At 42.3% G+C, this 13,834-nt stretch overlaps 3 protein-coding genes and 1 pseudogene across 3 annotated transcripts in view; all 4 read right to left on the bottom strand.

Moving 5' to 3' along the window:
- LOC119889225 (protocadherin gamma-A11-like) overlaps window positions 1–13,834 on the bottom strand; it is a 261,420-nt gene that overhangs the window by 99,101 nt on the left and 148,485 nt on the right.
- Window positions 25–2,767, bottom strand: LOC119889268 (protocadherin gamma-A2-like). The gene has a single exon (XM_038700174.1). The coding sequence runs from the start codon at window positions 2,437–2,439 to the stop codon at window positions 40–42; it is 2,400 nt and encodes a 799-aa protein (XP_038556102.1). The 5' UTR covers window positions 2,440–2,767; the 3' UTR covers window positions 25–39.
- On the bottom strand, window positions 3,680–6,147 carry LOC119889276 (annotated as a pseudogene).
- Window positions 7,395–9,991, bottom strand: LOC119889270 (protocadherin gamma-A5-like). Its single transcript, XM_038700176.1, has one exon. The coding sequence runs from the start codon at window positions 9,786–9,788 to the stop codon at window positions 7,395–7,397; it is 2,394 nt and encodes a 797-aa protein (XP_038556104.1). The 5' UTR covers window positions 9,789–9,991.

Below are 13,834 nucleotides of genomic sequence, written 5' to 3'. Positions count from 1 at the left end.
ATTTGAAAATGTAACTGATAAAGAACTGTGTAAACAATGTCAAAGCAGTCTAACCTCTAGAGGAGAGTCTGGTTCATCCAGGATGCTCGTTTCACTCTGTATCCGCTGCATCGTCCCTGTAGAACTGGGGTCCATTATCAGCACGTTCTGACTACCAGCTCTGCCGAACTTACAGTCACTCTTTCTGGAGTCAGTCGTCCTGCACACCTCGTAGTTGTACACGTGCTGGAGAGTCCCTGTCCCCAAAGTGTCTGAGTAACGTGGTGGATAATACGGAATCACAGGGAGATTGGAGTGATACAGGACGCGAGACTGTCTCCATCTGTAGATTTTCACTGATATAATAACCACTAAACACGTGATGAAGAGGAAGGAAACTACAGCCAAAGCCAGCACTAAGTAAAAAGTCAGGTTGTCATTGTACTCCTTGTCGTGAGTAAAGTCAGTGAACTCCGACAGCACTTCAGGGAAGCTGTCCGCCACCGCCACGTTAACAATGACTGTAGCTGAACGAGAGGGCTGCCCGTTGTCCTCCACTATAACAGTCAGTCTTTGTTTCACAGCATCTTTATCAGTCACTTGGCGGATAGTTCTTATTTCTCCATTCTGTAAGCCCACTTCAAACAGCGCCCTGTCTGTGGCTTTCTGCAGTTTATAGGAGAGCCAGGCATTCTGTCCAGAGTCCACATCAACAGCCACCACTTTAGTGACCAGATAGCCCACATCTGCTGAACGAGGCACCATTTCAGCCACCAGAGAGCCACCAGTCTGGACTGGGTACAGAACCTGAGGGGGGTTGTCGTTCTGGTCCTGAATTACTAACTTCACAGTCACGTTGCTACTGAGTGGAGGGGAACCTCCGTCCTGCGCTTTGACGCGGAACTGGAAGTCTTTGATCTGCTCGTAGTCAAAAGAGCGCACTGCATGGATGACTCCACTATCAGCACTAACGGACACATATGAGGAGACTGGCACTCCGTTAACAGAGGAGTCCTCCAGTATGTAAGAAACACGCGCATTCTGGTTCCAGTCAGCGTCTCTGGCTTTCACTGTGAATATAGAGAGGTCTGGTGTGTTGTTTTCTACAATGTAGGCCTCATATGAGCTCCTCTCAAAGACAGGCGCGTTGTCATTCACATCAGAGATCTGTAAGGTGAGAGTGACGCTGCTGGAGAGGGAGGGCACTCCCTCATCAGAGCAGGTCACTCTTATATTATACTCGGAGGCTCTCTCTCTGTCTAAATCACTGTCTGTCACTAAACTATAGAAATTATTGGATGATGTTTTTAAAATGAAGGGTACATTGTCGCTAATAAAACATTGCACTTTTCCGTTTTCTCCAGTGTCCTTGTCCTCGATGTTTATCATTGTAACAACTGTATTGAGTTTTGCATCCTCTGATATCACAGTTGACTTTGACATTATGTCAACTGCAGGATGGTTGTCATTTACATCTTGTACATCGACAATAACCTTACACGAATCTGTGAGCCCTCCCTCGTCACTAGCAAGTAAATTTATTTGATAGTTTCGCGACTCTTCAAAATCAATATTTCCAATTATAGTAATCACACCGTTTTCCTTATTAATCTTAAACACTTTCCTAACATCATCTAATGTATTCGTGATTGAATAAGTTATTTTACCGTTAGAGCCTTCATCTGCATCTGCGGCTGTAACAGTTGCAACAACTGTGCCTTTAGGTGAATTCTCAGTAACTGCAGCCTTGTATGTGGGCTGTGTAAAAACGGGAGCATTATCATTAGCATCTAAAACTGTGATGACAATCAGCATCGTTCCTGACATCTGCGGATCTCCTCCATCTACAGCCGTTAACACAAGAGATATCTGCTCCTGTTTCTCTCTGTCTAAAGGCTTCTGTAGCACCATCTCAACGTTTTTATTTCCTTCAGCGTTATCGCGCAGTTTCAGAGCAAAATTATCTGTTGGTTTTAACTCATAGCTTTTAAGATCGTTAATTCCAACATCATGATCCACAGCTCTTTCCAAAACAAATTTTGCCCCAGTGATCGCTGACTCACTAATTTTGAATTTCATCTCACCTTTTTCAAACGTTGGTGCATTATCATTGATGTCAGTGATCTGGACTGTAACAGTGTAAAACTCCATAGGATTATCTAAAATAATCTGAAAATGTAAAGCACACGGCGTCGTCTTTCTGCAGAGCGCCTCTCTGTCGATTCTTTCTTTAACGAGGAGGACTCCTCTTTCTCTGTTCAGCTCGATGTACCCGTCACTGTCTCGGGTATAAATTCTGGCTTTTCCAGATACTAGACGTTTGGTCTGTAAACCTAAATCTTGTGCTAAATTGCCGACTATAGATCCTTTGGCCATTTCCTCCGGAACAGTGTAGCTGACCTGCCCGAACACCGCGCCGACGGACAGGAGAGAGACAAACAGCAGTACTTGCCTTGCCATTGTTCCATCCGAATTGCTTTCTCGTGATTAAATGAGTTTATTTCCCCAAAATACTGATAACGATTCAAGGATTAAACGTTATTTTAGCGCATGCATAATCCAGAAGAGACAAAGAGGTCGACTTCTTCTTTTCAAATATTCCACAGGACTCGAGTGGCTGTTCTTTCCCGTCGTGTTCTTTCTTTCTGATGTCGATGCAACATGGGAGGTGCTGCTAAAACCCTACAGTCAGCCGTCGACACTCTGGTCAACAGCGGCCCTAAGAGTTCACAAGATAAAACTGCAGAAATCCAACATACACGAATGTCTGCTCAGAAAGACCTGTTTTCCAAAAAATTTGAAGTTGAATGAAAGTGATAATAAACACAGTGGCGATGTGAACATCTTCCCAAACCTAGTCGGAAATCTTGTACACTAGTGTTTCATGTTTTTGCAATCACTTTAACTAACAGGATGCTGTATTTACTGTACATACTGTTCCATATTTAAATGAATCAAATAAATTGAGTAAAAGCACAAACACATCCTACCATCAACACCTTTGAAACGATATTGCCAGAAAACTGAATAATGTACAGATAGACCTCCTCATATAAAATGAGAACACTGAGAAGAAGTGAAAGAAGTGGATAAGGTTATTGTCGCTGTCCAATGTTCTGAAGTGGACAAATTCTGAGGAATGGCCCACATCATCGCCGCACATGTCCTGTCACCATACCCACATTCATGTGCTAGGATGACGACACTTGTGTGACTGATGCCAACAAAATACATTAATATCCGCTACGGACACAGGAAGATTAACCACATTACATTGAAAACGACCAAGCTTATGTTAAAAATCAGTGGCAAAAAGTAAGATAAACGTTTGATCAAATGGGTAGAGAGTTGTGAAAGAATCGCCTGTTTTTTTACTAGATAATACAAAGTCAGGACGTAAAAAGGAAAGATGCGTATCTGCTTTCGGGAACAAGTGAAGTCACGTAAAACCGACATCGATATTAAAAGTAACCACATATCAAACAACTGACATCCAGGACGGAGTTCTAAAATAGATTAAATCAATTAATGAATCAGATATGGACACGAAATTAGTATTATAGGCCTACATAGTAAGGACAGAGAGTTTAAGGAGACATGAAATTGATCATCTAAACTTGCTGCGCCAAAGATTTTCTACCAAAAAAACTGAGTGATTTCAATTTGAAAGTGTAATTGATAAAGAACTGTGTAAACAATATCAAAGCAGTCTAACCTCTAGAGGAGAGTCTGGTTCATCCAGGATGCTCTTTTCACTCTGTATCCGCTGCATCGTCCCTGTAGAACTGGGGTCCATTATCAGCACGTTCTGACTACCAGCTCTGCCGAACTTACAGTCACTCTTTCTGGAGTCAGTCGTCCTGCACACCTCGTAGTTGTACACGTGCTGGAGAGTCCCTGTCCCCAAAGTGTCTGAGTAACGTGGTGGATAATACGGAATCACAGGGAGATTGGAGTGATACAGGACGCGAGACTGTCTCCATCTGTAGATTTTCACTGATATAATAACCACTAAACACGTGATGAAGAGGAAGGAAACTACAGCCAAAGCCAGCACTAAGTAAAAACTCAGGTTGTCATTGTACTCCTTGTCGTGAGTAAAGTCAGTGAACTCCGACAGCACTTCAGGGAAGCTGTCTGCCACCGCCACGTTAACAATGACTGTAGCTGAACGAGAGGGCTGCCCGTTGTCCTCCACTATAACAGTCAGTCTTTGTTTCACAGCATCTTTATCAGTCACTTGGCGGATAGTTCTTATTTCTCCATTCTGTAAGCCCACTTCAAACAGCGCCCTGTCTGTGGCTTTCTGCAGTTTATAGGAGAGCCAGGCATTCTGTCCAGAGTCCACATCAACAGCCACCACTTTAGTGACCAGATAGCCCACATCTGCTGAACGAGGCACCATTTCAGCCACCAGAGAGCCACCAGTCTGGACTGGGTACAGAACCTGAGGGGGGTTGTCGTTCTGGTCCTGGATCATTATTTCACAGTCACGTTGCTACTGAGTGGAGGGGAGCCTCCATCCTGAGCTTTGACGCGGAACTGGAAGTCTTTGATCTGCTCGTAGTCAAAAGAGCGCACTGCATGGATGACTCCACTATCAGCACTAACGGACACATATGAGGAGACTGGCACTCCGTTAACAGAGGAGTCCTCCAGTATGTAAGAAACACGCGCATTCTGGTTCCAGTCAGCGTCTCTGGCTTTCACTGTGAATATAGAGAGGCCTGGTGTGTTGTTTTCTACAATGTAGGCCTCATATGAGCTCCTCTCAAAAACAGGCGCGTTGTCATTCACATCAGAGATCTGTAAGGTGAGAGTGACGCTGCTGGAGAGGGAGGGCACTCCCTCATCAGAGCAGGTCACTGTTATATTATACTCGGAGGCTCTCTCTCTGTCTAAATCACTGTCTGTCACTAAACTATAGAAATTATTGGATGATGTTTTTAAAATGAAGGGTACATTGTCGCTAATAAAACATTGCACTTTTCCGTTTTCTCCAGTGTCCTTGTCCTCGATGTTTATCATTGTAACAACTGTATTGAGTTTTGCATCCTCTGATATCACATTTGACTTTGACATTATGTTAATTTCAGGATGGTTGTCATTTACATCTTGTACATCGACAATTAACTTGCAGGAATCTGTGAGCCCTCCCTCATCACTACCACGTACATTTATTTGAAAACGTCGGGACTCCTCAAAGTCAATATTTCCAATTAATGTAATTTCGCCGTTTTCCTTGTTAATCTTAAACACTTTCCTAACATCATCTAATGTATTCGTGATTGAATAAGTTATTTTACCGTTAGAGCCTTCATCTGCATCTGCGGCTGTAACAGTTGCAACAACTGTGCCTTTAGGTGAATTCTCAGTAACTGCAGCCTTGTATGTGGGCTGTGTAAAAACAGGAGCATTATCATTAGCATCTAAAACTGTGATGACAATCAGCATCGTTCCTGACATCTGCGGCTCTCCTCCATCTACAGCCGTTAACACAAGAGATATCTGCTCCTGTTTCTCTCTGTCTAAAGGCTTCTGTAGCACCATCTCAACGTTTTTATTTCCTTCAGCGTTATCGCGCAGTTTCAGAGCAAAATTATCTGTTGGTTTTAACTCATAGCTTTTAAGATCGTTAATTCCAACATCATGATCCACAGCTCTTTCCAAAACAAATTTTGCCCCAGTGATCGCTGACTCACTAATTTTGAATTTGATTTCCCCTTCTTCAAAGGTTGGCGCATTATCATTGATGTCAGTGATCTGGATTGTAACAGTGTAAAACTCCATAGGATTCTCTAAAATAATCTGAAAATGTAAAGCACACGGCGTCGTCTGTCTGCAGAGCGCCTCTCTGTCGATTCTCTGCTTGACAAGGAGGACTCCTCTTTCTCTGTTCAGCTCGATGTACTCGTCGCTGTCTCGGGTATAAATTCGCGCTTTACCAGAAATCAAACGTTTGATCTCTAAACCTAAATCTTGTGCTATATTACCGACTAAAGAGCCTTTCGCCATTTCCTCTGGTATAGTGTAGCTGACCTGCCCAATTACCGAGCCAAACGAAAGAAGAGAGATAAACAACAGCGTTTGCCCTTTCATTGTTCTATCCGAGTGTTTTCTCAGAAAAGGTTCCGCAGCCCGATTAAATATTCCATAAAATGAAATCCACTCCAGAGTCAAACATCAATTTCACAGCTGTACAATCCACACAGTGCAAAGAACAATCTCGGAGACTGTCGTGTGTTATCAGATATACATATCCCGAATGTCCGTTCTTTACCGTCGTGTTCTCTCTTCATTGTGTCGATGTTTTATGGGAGGTGCTGCTACAGCCCAACTCTCAGCTGTGCACACTATGGTCAACAGCGGCCCTAAGAGTTCATAATACAAAACTGCAGAAAACCAACATGAATCCATCCATGCAGAAAACTTACTGTTTGAAAAGTATACCTTGAAATAAGGCAATAAATGCAGTATAAATACAATTATCCCCTTTGTAAATGGAGAGTAGCAACTTCAAAACAGTTTTTTGTCTAATTTCGCTCTTCAGCCATTAATGTTTCCATATAAACATGAAAAACGCCTGACTATAGGAAGACAAAGAAAAATTAATTCTAAAATGAAAAGGCAAATACGACTAAAAGAATAAAGTAATAACACAAAGTAAACAAAATAGGCAAGCGGAGAGGGAAAAGACGAGATTATAAAAGTCGCTGTCCAATGTTCTGAAATGAGTCAAGTCTTGTAAACGGCCGACACTGCTGACAGTTACAAGTAGTTTCATGCAGACAAATGTACTGAATGTACCAATAATAACAGAGTAAATCTAAAGTGTTGCTAAGGTTTGTGAAAAAATAATTTGAAGTTCATTATGTAATCATATGGATAATAAGCATTCAGAAAATCTTCTCACTCTATGCTCAATCTGCACGAAAATAAAATGAAAACATCTAAATACCGAAACAGCCATTTGGACATGTTAAATGCCGACACCAAGTCTCCCTCTTAAGCCAGATTACTGACTCTAAGAAAAGTTGTCGATAAAAGAAGACCCAATAATATTATTTGAATTAAAAATGGTGTAACTATGAAGTCAAATGGGAAGACATTTTTATACAGCGTTAAAGTGTTTAAAATTGCCATTTTGATAGTTAAACTTGTAAAATATGCAATTGAAACGTTCTGTATGAAAACGTCAAAACAGTCAAACCACTAACGGTCGCTTTAACAAACAATGCAACCAAGTCCAAGTAACGTGCGTGTGAGAAAATATAACACCTTATAATTTATTAAGAGAGTAGTTAAATGGATGCTGTCCAAGTGATTGAAAATAGCGAAATAGAAAGCAAAAGTTCACTATCAAGACAAGTATACAACGAATGAAAATTGACGGCGCAGAGACGAAGCTAGATCATTTAACTAACCTCTATTGGAGAGTCTGGTTCATCCAGGATGCTCTTTTCACTCTGTATCCGCTGCATCGTCCCTGTAGAACTGGGGTCCATTATCAGCACGTTCTGACTACCAGCTCTGCCGAACTTACAGTCACTCTTTCTGGAGTCAGTCGTCCTGCACACCTCGTAGTTGTACACGTGCTGGAGAGTCCCTGTCCCCAAAGTGTCTGAGTAACGTGGTGGATAATACGGAATCACAGGGAGATTGGAGTGATACAGGACGCGAGACTGTCTCCATCTGTAGATTTTCACTGATATAATAACCACTAAACACGTGATGAAGAGGAAGGAAACTACAGCCAAAGCCAGCACTAAGTAAAAAGTCAGGTTGTCATTGTACTCCTTGTCGTGTGTAAAGTCAGTGAACTCCGACAGCACTTCAGGGAAGCTGTCCGCCACCGCCACGTTAACAATGACTGTAGCTGAACGAGAGGGCTGCCCGTTGTCCTCCACTATAACAGTCAGTCTTTGTTTCACAGCATCTTTATCAGTCACTTGGCGGATAGTTCTTATTTCTCCATTCTGTAAGCCCACTTCAAACAGCGCCCTGTCTGTGGCTTTCTGCAGTTTATAGGAGAGCCAGGCATTCTGTCCAGAGTCCACATCAACAGCCACCACTTTAGTGACCAGATAGCCCACATCTGCTGAACGAGGCACCATTTCAGCCACCAGAGAGCCACCAGTCTGGACTGGGTACAGAACCTGAGGGGGGTTGTCGTTCTGGTCCTGGATTACTAACTTCACAGTCACGTTGCTACTGAGTGGAGGGGAGCCTCCATCCTGAGCTTTGACGCGGAACTGGAAGTCTTTGATCTGCTCGTAGTCAAAAGAGCGCACTGCATGGATGACTCCACTATCAGCACTAACGGACACATATGAGGAGACTGGCACTCCGTTAACAGAGGAGTCCTCCAGTATGTAAGAAACACGCGCATTCTGGTTCCAGTCAGCGTCTCTGGCTTTCACTGTGAATATAGAGAGGCCTGGTGTGTTGTTTTCTACAATGTAGGCCTCATATGAGCTCCTCTCAAAAACAGGCGCGTTGTCATTCACATCAGAGATCTGTAAGGTGAGAGTGACGCTGCTGGAGAGGGAGGGCACTCCCTCATCAGAGCAGGTCACTGTTATATTATACTCGGAGGCTCTCTCTCTGTCTAAATCACTGTCTGTCACTAAACTATAGAAATTATTGGATGATGTTTTTAAAATGAAAGGTACATTTTCGTTGATAAAACATTTTACATTACCATTTTCTCCTGAATCTAGGTCCTCGATATTTATCATCGTAACAACTGTATTGAGATTTGCATCCTCTGATATCACATTTGACTTAGACATTATGCTAATTTCAGGATGGTTGTCATTTACATCTTGTACATCGACAATTAACTTGCAAGAATCTGTGAGTCCTCCCTCGTCACTAGCGAGCAAATGTATTTGAAAGTGTCTTGACCTCTCGAAGTCAATATTCCCAATTAATGAAATTTCGCCACTTTCCTCATTTACCTCAAATACTTTCCTAACATTGTCTAATGTATTCGTGATTGAATAAGTTATTTTACCGTTAGATCCTTCATCTGCATCTGCGGCTGTAACAGTTGCAACAACTGTGCCTTTAGGTGAATTCTCAGTAACTGCAGCCTTGTATGTGGGCTGTGTAAAAACAGGAGCATTATCATTAACGTCTAAAACTGTGATGACAATCAGCATCGTTCCTGACATCTGCGGCTCTCCTCCATCTACAGCCGTTAACACAAGAGATATCTGCTCCTGTTTCTCTCTGTCTAAAGGCTTCTGTAGCACCATCTCAACGTTTTTATTCCCATCAGCGTTATTGTGAAGTTTCAGAGCAAAATTGTCTGTTGGTTTTAATGTGTAGGTTTGAAGATCATTAATTCCAACATCAAGATCCACAGCTCTTTCCAGCACAAATTTTGCTCCGGTGATCGCTGACTCACTAATTTTGAATTTCATTTCACTTTTTTCAAAGGTTGGTGTATTATCATTGATATCTGTGATCTGGACTGTGACCGTGTAAAACTCCATAGGATTCTCTAAAACAATCTGAAAATGTAAAGCGCACAGCGCGGTCTCTGTGCACAACACCTCTCTGTCGATTCTCTCTTTGACGAGGAGGACTCCCCTTTCTCTGTTCAGCTCGATGTACTCGTCGCTGTTCCGAGTGTAGATCTTAGCTTTACCTGATATCAAACGTTTTATTTCTAAACCTAAATCTTGTGCTATATTGCCCACTAAAGAGCCTTTCGCCATTTCCTCTGGTATGGAGTAGCTGACCTGCCCGAACACTGAGCCAAGGGAAAGGAGAGAGATAAACAACAGTACTTGCCCATTCATTGTTCTATGCGATTTTTCGCATGAGGCTCCGGTCTGCTTGTATTCCAAAAATAACTAAACAGATACCCCTTAGATTCCAATGTCAAATCTCAAAGTAACATATGCATAACTCAGTGACGGGAAGCAAATGTCTTGCAGGCCGAAATATCTCCCGTTATTAAAAATAAAAATGTTCCACAAGCAGGACTGTCCGTTCTTCGCCCGTCGTGTTCTCTCTGTATTGTGTCGATGTTACATGGGAGGTGCTGCTACAACACTGCTCTCATCCATCTACACTCTGGTCAACAGCGGCCCTAAGAGTCCATATGATAAAACTGCAGAACACCAACTAAAATCAACTCGGGAGCGCTGACGTAAACCTCCTGGACACTGTTACAATACATGTGATATCCTGGACATACCAAAGGACTGCAAGATAAAGACATGACTGATATTCATAATGTTTACTGTCTAGGTCAGTATAATAACACATTTAAACAGAATACATACACAGACTCTGTTTATCAGGTCTTGCAGATGTATCAGAGACCGGGCTGGATATAAAATTCAATTGAAAGATTGGAAGGAGACAAAAAGCTCTGAAAACAAAGCGTTCTTTACATAATAATAAGTATCGGTAAATAAGGAGAAGAAAGAAGAAGACGCCGATATTAAAAGTGTGAAAACAGCAGTTAACCCACAGGATACCCATGTGGCTGCTCTATTTATGTCGCTGTCCACAGTTCTGAAGTAAAACAACCCTGAATGGGTGCTGAAAAAGCCAGACTGCACACGATGTTCGAATAATGTGATCCAACATAGCTCAAACAAATCTGGAAACATTTTGAAACCTGTGTATAAAAAATAAAATAAATTAAATTTAGATTTATTGTCCCAGATGAATATTTGTTTTAAAAGCCAATTCAGCACAGAAACAGTGATTCATATACTTCTTATAGTATCACTACTACTACTATGAGTAATAAATGTTAAAATTATTACTATTGAAACAATACATCGTTTCTTTCAAGAAGACAGGTTGAAGTTCAAATTACTTGGAAATTCCTTTGAGCAATGAACACCTGGGGTAGTGCCAAAATGCCAGAAAAGTAACTAGTTTAATTAGGGCGTAAAAAACCTGTGCCCCAAGCACAAAATGTCCCACAATATGGTATGCTCACATTGAAGTATACACTATCAAGATACTCTATAAGTGCCAATATAAAACTGAAACACTGAATAAACTAAAAATTTAACTATACTGCATGTACAAGTACAAAGAAGTTGCTATTTTAAAGATAAATTGATAAAAAGTTCACATAGAGGCCGAGGACTGTTGCTGTGAATCGCCACTGCTCAACACTTAAGAATCCTGTGGCCGCGCATAAAACATGGATATGTCATTAGTTTTAGTTGCATCATTATTTTTGGGAAACTAACCTCTAGAGGAGAGTCTGGCTCATCCAGGATGCTCGTTTCACTCTGTATCCGCTGCATCGTCCCTGTAGAACTGGGGTCCATTATCAGCACGTTCTGACTACCAGCTCTGCCGAACTTACAGTCACTCTTTCTGGAGTCAGTCGTCCTGCACACCTCGTAGTTGTACACGTGCTGGAGAGTCCCTGTCCCCAAAGTGTCTGAGTAACGTGGTGGATAATACGGAATCACAGGGAGATTGGAGTGATACAGGACGCGAGACTGTCTCCATCTGTAGATTTTCACTGATATAATAACCACTAAACACGTGATGAAGAGGAAGGAAACTACAGCCAAAGCCAGCACTAAGTAAAAAGTCAGGTTGTCATTGTACTCCTTGTCGTGTGTAAAGTCAGTGAACTCCGACAGCACTTCAGGGAAGCTGTCCGCCACCGCCACGTTAACAATGACTGTAGCTGAACGAGAGGGCTGCCCGTTGTCCTCCACTATAACAGTCAGTCTTTGTTTCACAGCATCTTTATCAGTCACTTGGCGGATAGTTCTTATTTCTCCATTCTGTAAGCCCACTTCAAACAGCGCCCTGTCTGTGGCTTTCTGCAGTTTATAGGAGAGCCAGGCATTCTGTCCAGAGTCCACATCAACAGCCACCACTTTAGTGACCAGATAGCCCACATCTGCTGAACGAGGCACCATTTCAGCCACCAGAGAGCCACCAGTCTGGACTGGGTACAGAACCTGAGGGGGGTTGTCGTTCTGGTCCTGGATCATTATTTTCACAGTCACGTTGCTACTGAGTGGAGGGGAGCCTCCATCCTGCGCTTTGACGCGGAACTGGAAGTCTTTGATCTGCTCGTAGTCAAAAGAGCGCACTGCATGGATGACTCCACTATCAGCACTAACGGACACATATGAGGAGACTGGCACTCCGTTAACAGAGGAGTCCTCCAGTATGTAAGAAACACGCGCATTCTGGTTCCAGTCAGCGTCTCTGGCTTTCACTGTGAATATAGAGAGGCCTGGTGTGTTGTTTTCTACAATGTAGGCCTCATATGAGCTCCTCTCAAAGACAGGCGCGTTGTCATTCACATCAGAGATCTGTAAGGTGAGAGTGACGCTGCTGGAGAGGGAGGGCACTCCCTCATCAGAGCAGGTCACTGTTATATTATACTCAGAGGCTGTCTCTCTGTCTAAATCATTGTCTGTCACTAAGCTATAGAAACCACTGGAAGTAGATTTTATTATAAACGGAACGTTTTCACCGAGGACACACTTGACTACCCCGTTATCGTCGGAGTCAGGATCATGTACTGTCATTACAGCTATAACGGTGTGGGAGGGAGAGCTTTCTGGAATTAAACGTGACTTTGATATAACATCGATGAAGGGCTTGTTGTCATTAATATCAATTATATCTACCACTAACTTACTAGAATTTGACAGCCCTCCTTGATCCCTAGCTTCAATATCGATTTGATATTGTTTTGACTTTTCGTAATCAACGTCGCCTATCACACGCACATCACCACTGCTTTCGTCTATTTCAAAATGATTCAGAATTCCCACCGTGCTACTTGACATTGAATATGTTACTAAGCCATTTGAACCGTAATCTACATCTAATGCACTTACTGTAATTAATAATGTACCTTTAGGGGAATTTTCCTGCAAACGAGCCCTGTAAATTGTCTGTGTAAATACAGGAGCGTTGTCGTTTGCGTCTAAAACTGTAACGTGGATCTGCACAGTTCCGGACATCTTTGGGTCACCCCCATCATTAGCAGTTAGCAGCAGAGATATCTGCTCTTCTCTCTCTCGGTCCAACGGTTTCTGTAAAACCATTTCTACCTTTTTACTATCATCAGCTTGACCATACAACTTTAAAATGAAATTATCGGTAGGATAGAGTGAGTAACTTTGGAGGCCATTCATCCCGATGTCCGAATCAAAGGCCCTTTCAAGAACAAATTTTGCACCCATCATGGCGGACTCGCTTATGTCAAATTTCATTGAATCTTTCTGAAAATGAGGAGCATTGTCATTAATATCAAGAATTTCGACGGTGACCCTGTAAAATTCTATGGGATTTTCCATAATGATCTGCAAATGCAAAGCACACGGCGTTGTCTGTCCGCATAATGCTTCTCTGTCTATTCTTTCTTTGATCAGCAGCACCCCTCTTTCTCTATTCAGCTCGATGTATTCTGCGTTATTTCCAGTATGCAGGCGAGCTTTGCCGGATTTTAATCTTTTTATATCCAAACCTAAATCTTGTGCTATATTACCAACGAAAGAGCCTGCCGCCATTTCCTCCGGAATGGAGTAACTAACCTGCCCGAACACAGAGCCGAGAGAGAGGAAGGAAATAAACCACAGTACTTGCCGTTTCATTGTTCTCTCTGACACACAGTAGGTATTTTGCGCCACGAATCGTTGAAGTCGTTTTTGTATAATATCCGTCGCCTACAGATTCAGATTGGATTTAAAAAGCAAACAAACAAAGAAATCCAAAATCATTGGTTATAACGTCCACAATATCTCCAATTCCTCAAGAAATAATGTTGATGCCAGTTTAGATCTCTGTGTAACACGGACTTGTGAGTTCTGCTTCTGGCTGGCACACACTAATAAAG

This window comes from Micropterus salmoides, unplaced genomic scaffold (assembly GCF_014851395.1).
Source record: "Micropterus salmoides isolate LMB-PRFRI ecotype aquatic unplaced genomic scaffold, ASM1485139v1 Ms_hic_scaffold_5, whole genome shotgun sequence".
Lineage (NCBI taxonomy): Eukaryota > Metazoa > Chordata > Actinopteri > Centrarchiformes > Centrarchidae > Micropterus > Micropterus salmoides.
Note: the sequence above shows the minus strand (reverse complement) of the source record. Positions and strands in the feature narration are given on the sequence as shown.

Coding starts and splice junctions, on each gene's coding strand:
- LOC119889270 (XM_038700176.1), bottom strand. CDS start 9,788: ATGAATGGGCAAGTACTGTTGTTTATCTCTCTCCTTTCCCTTGGCTCA.
- LOC119889268 (XM_038700174.1), bottom strand. CDS start 2,439: ATGGCAAGGCAAGTACTGCTGTTTGTCTCTCTCCTGTCCGTCGGCGCG.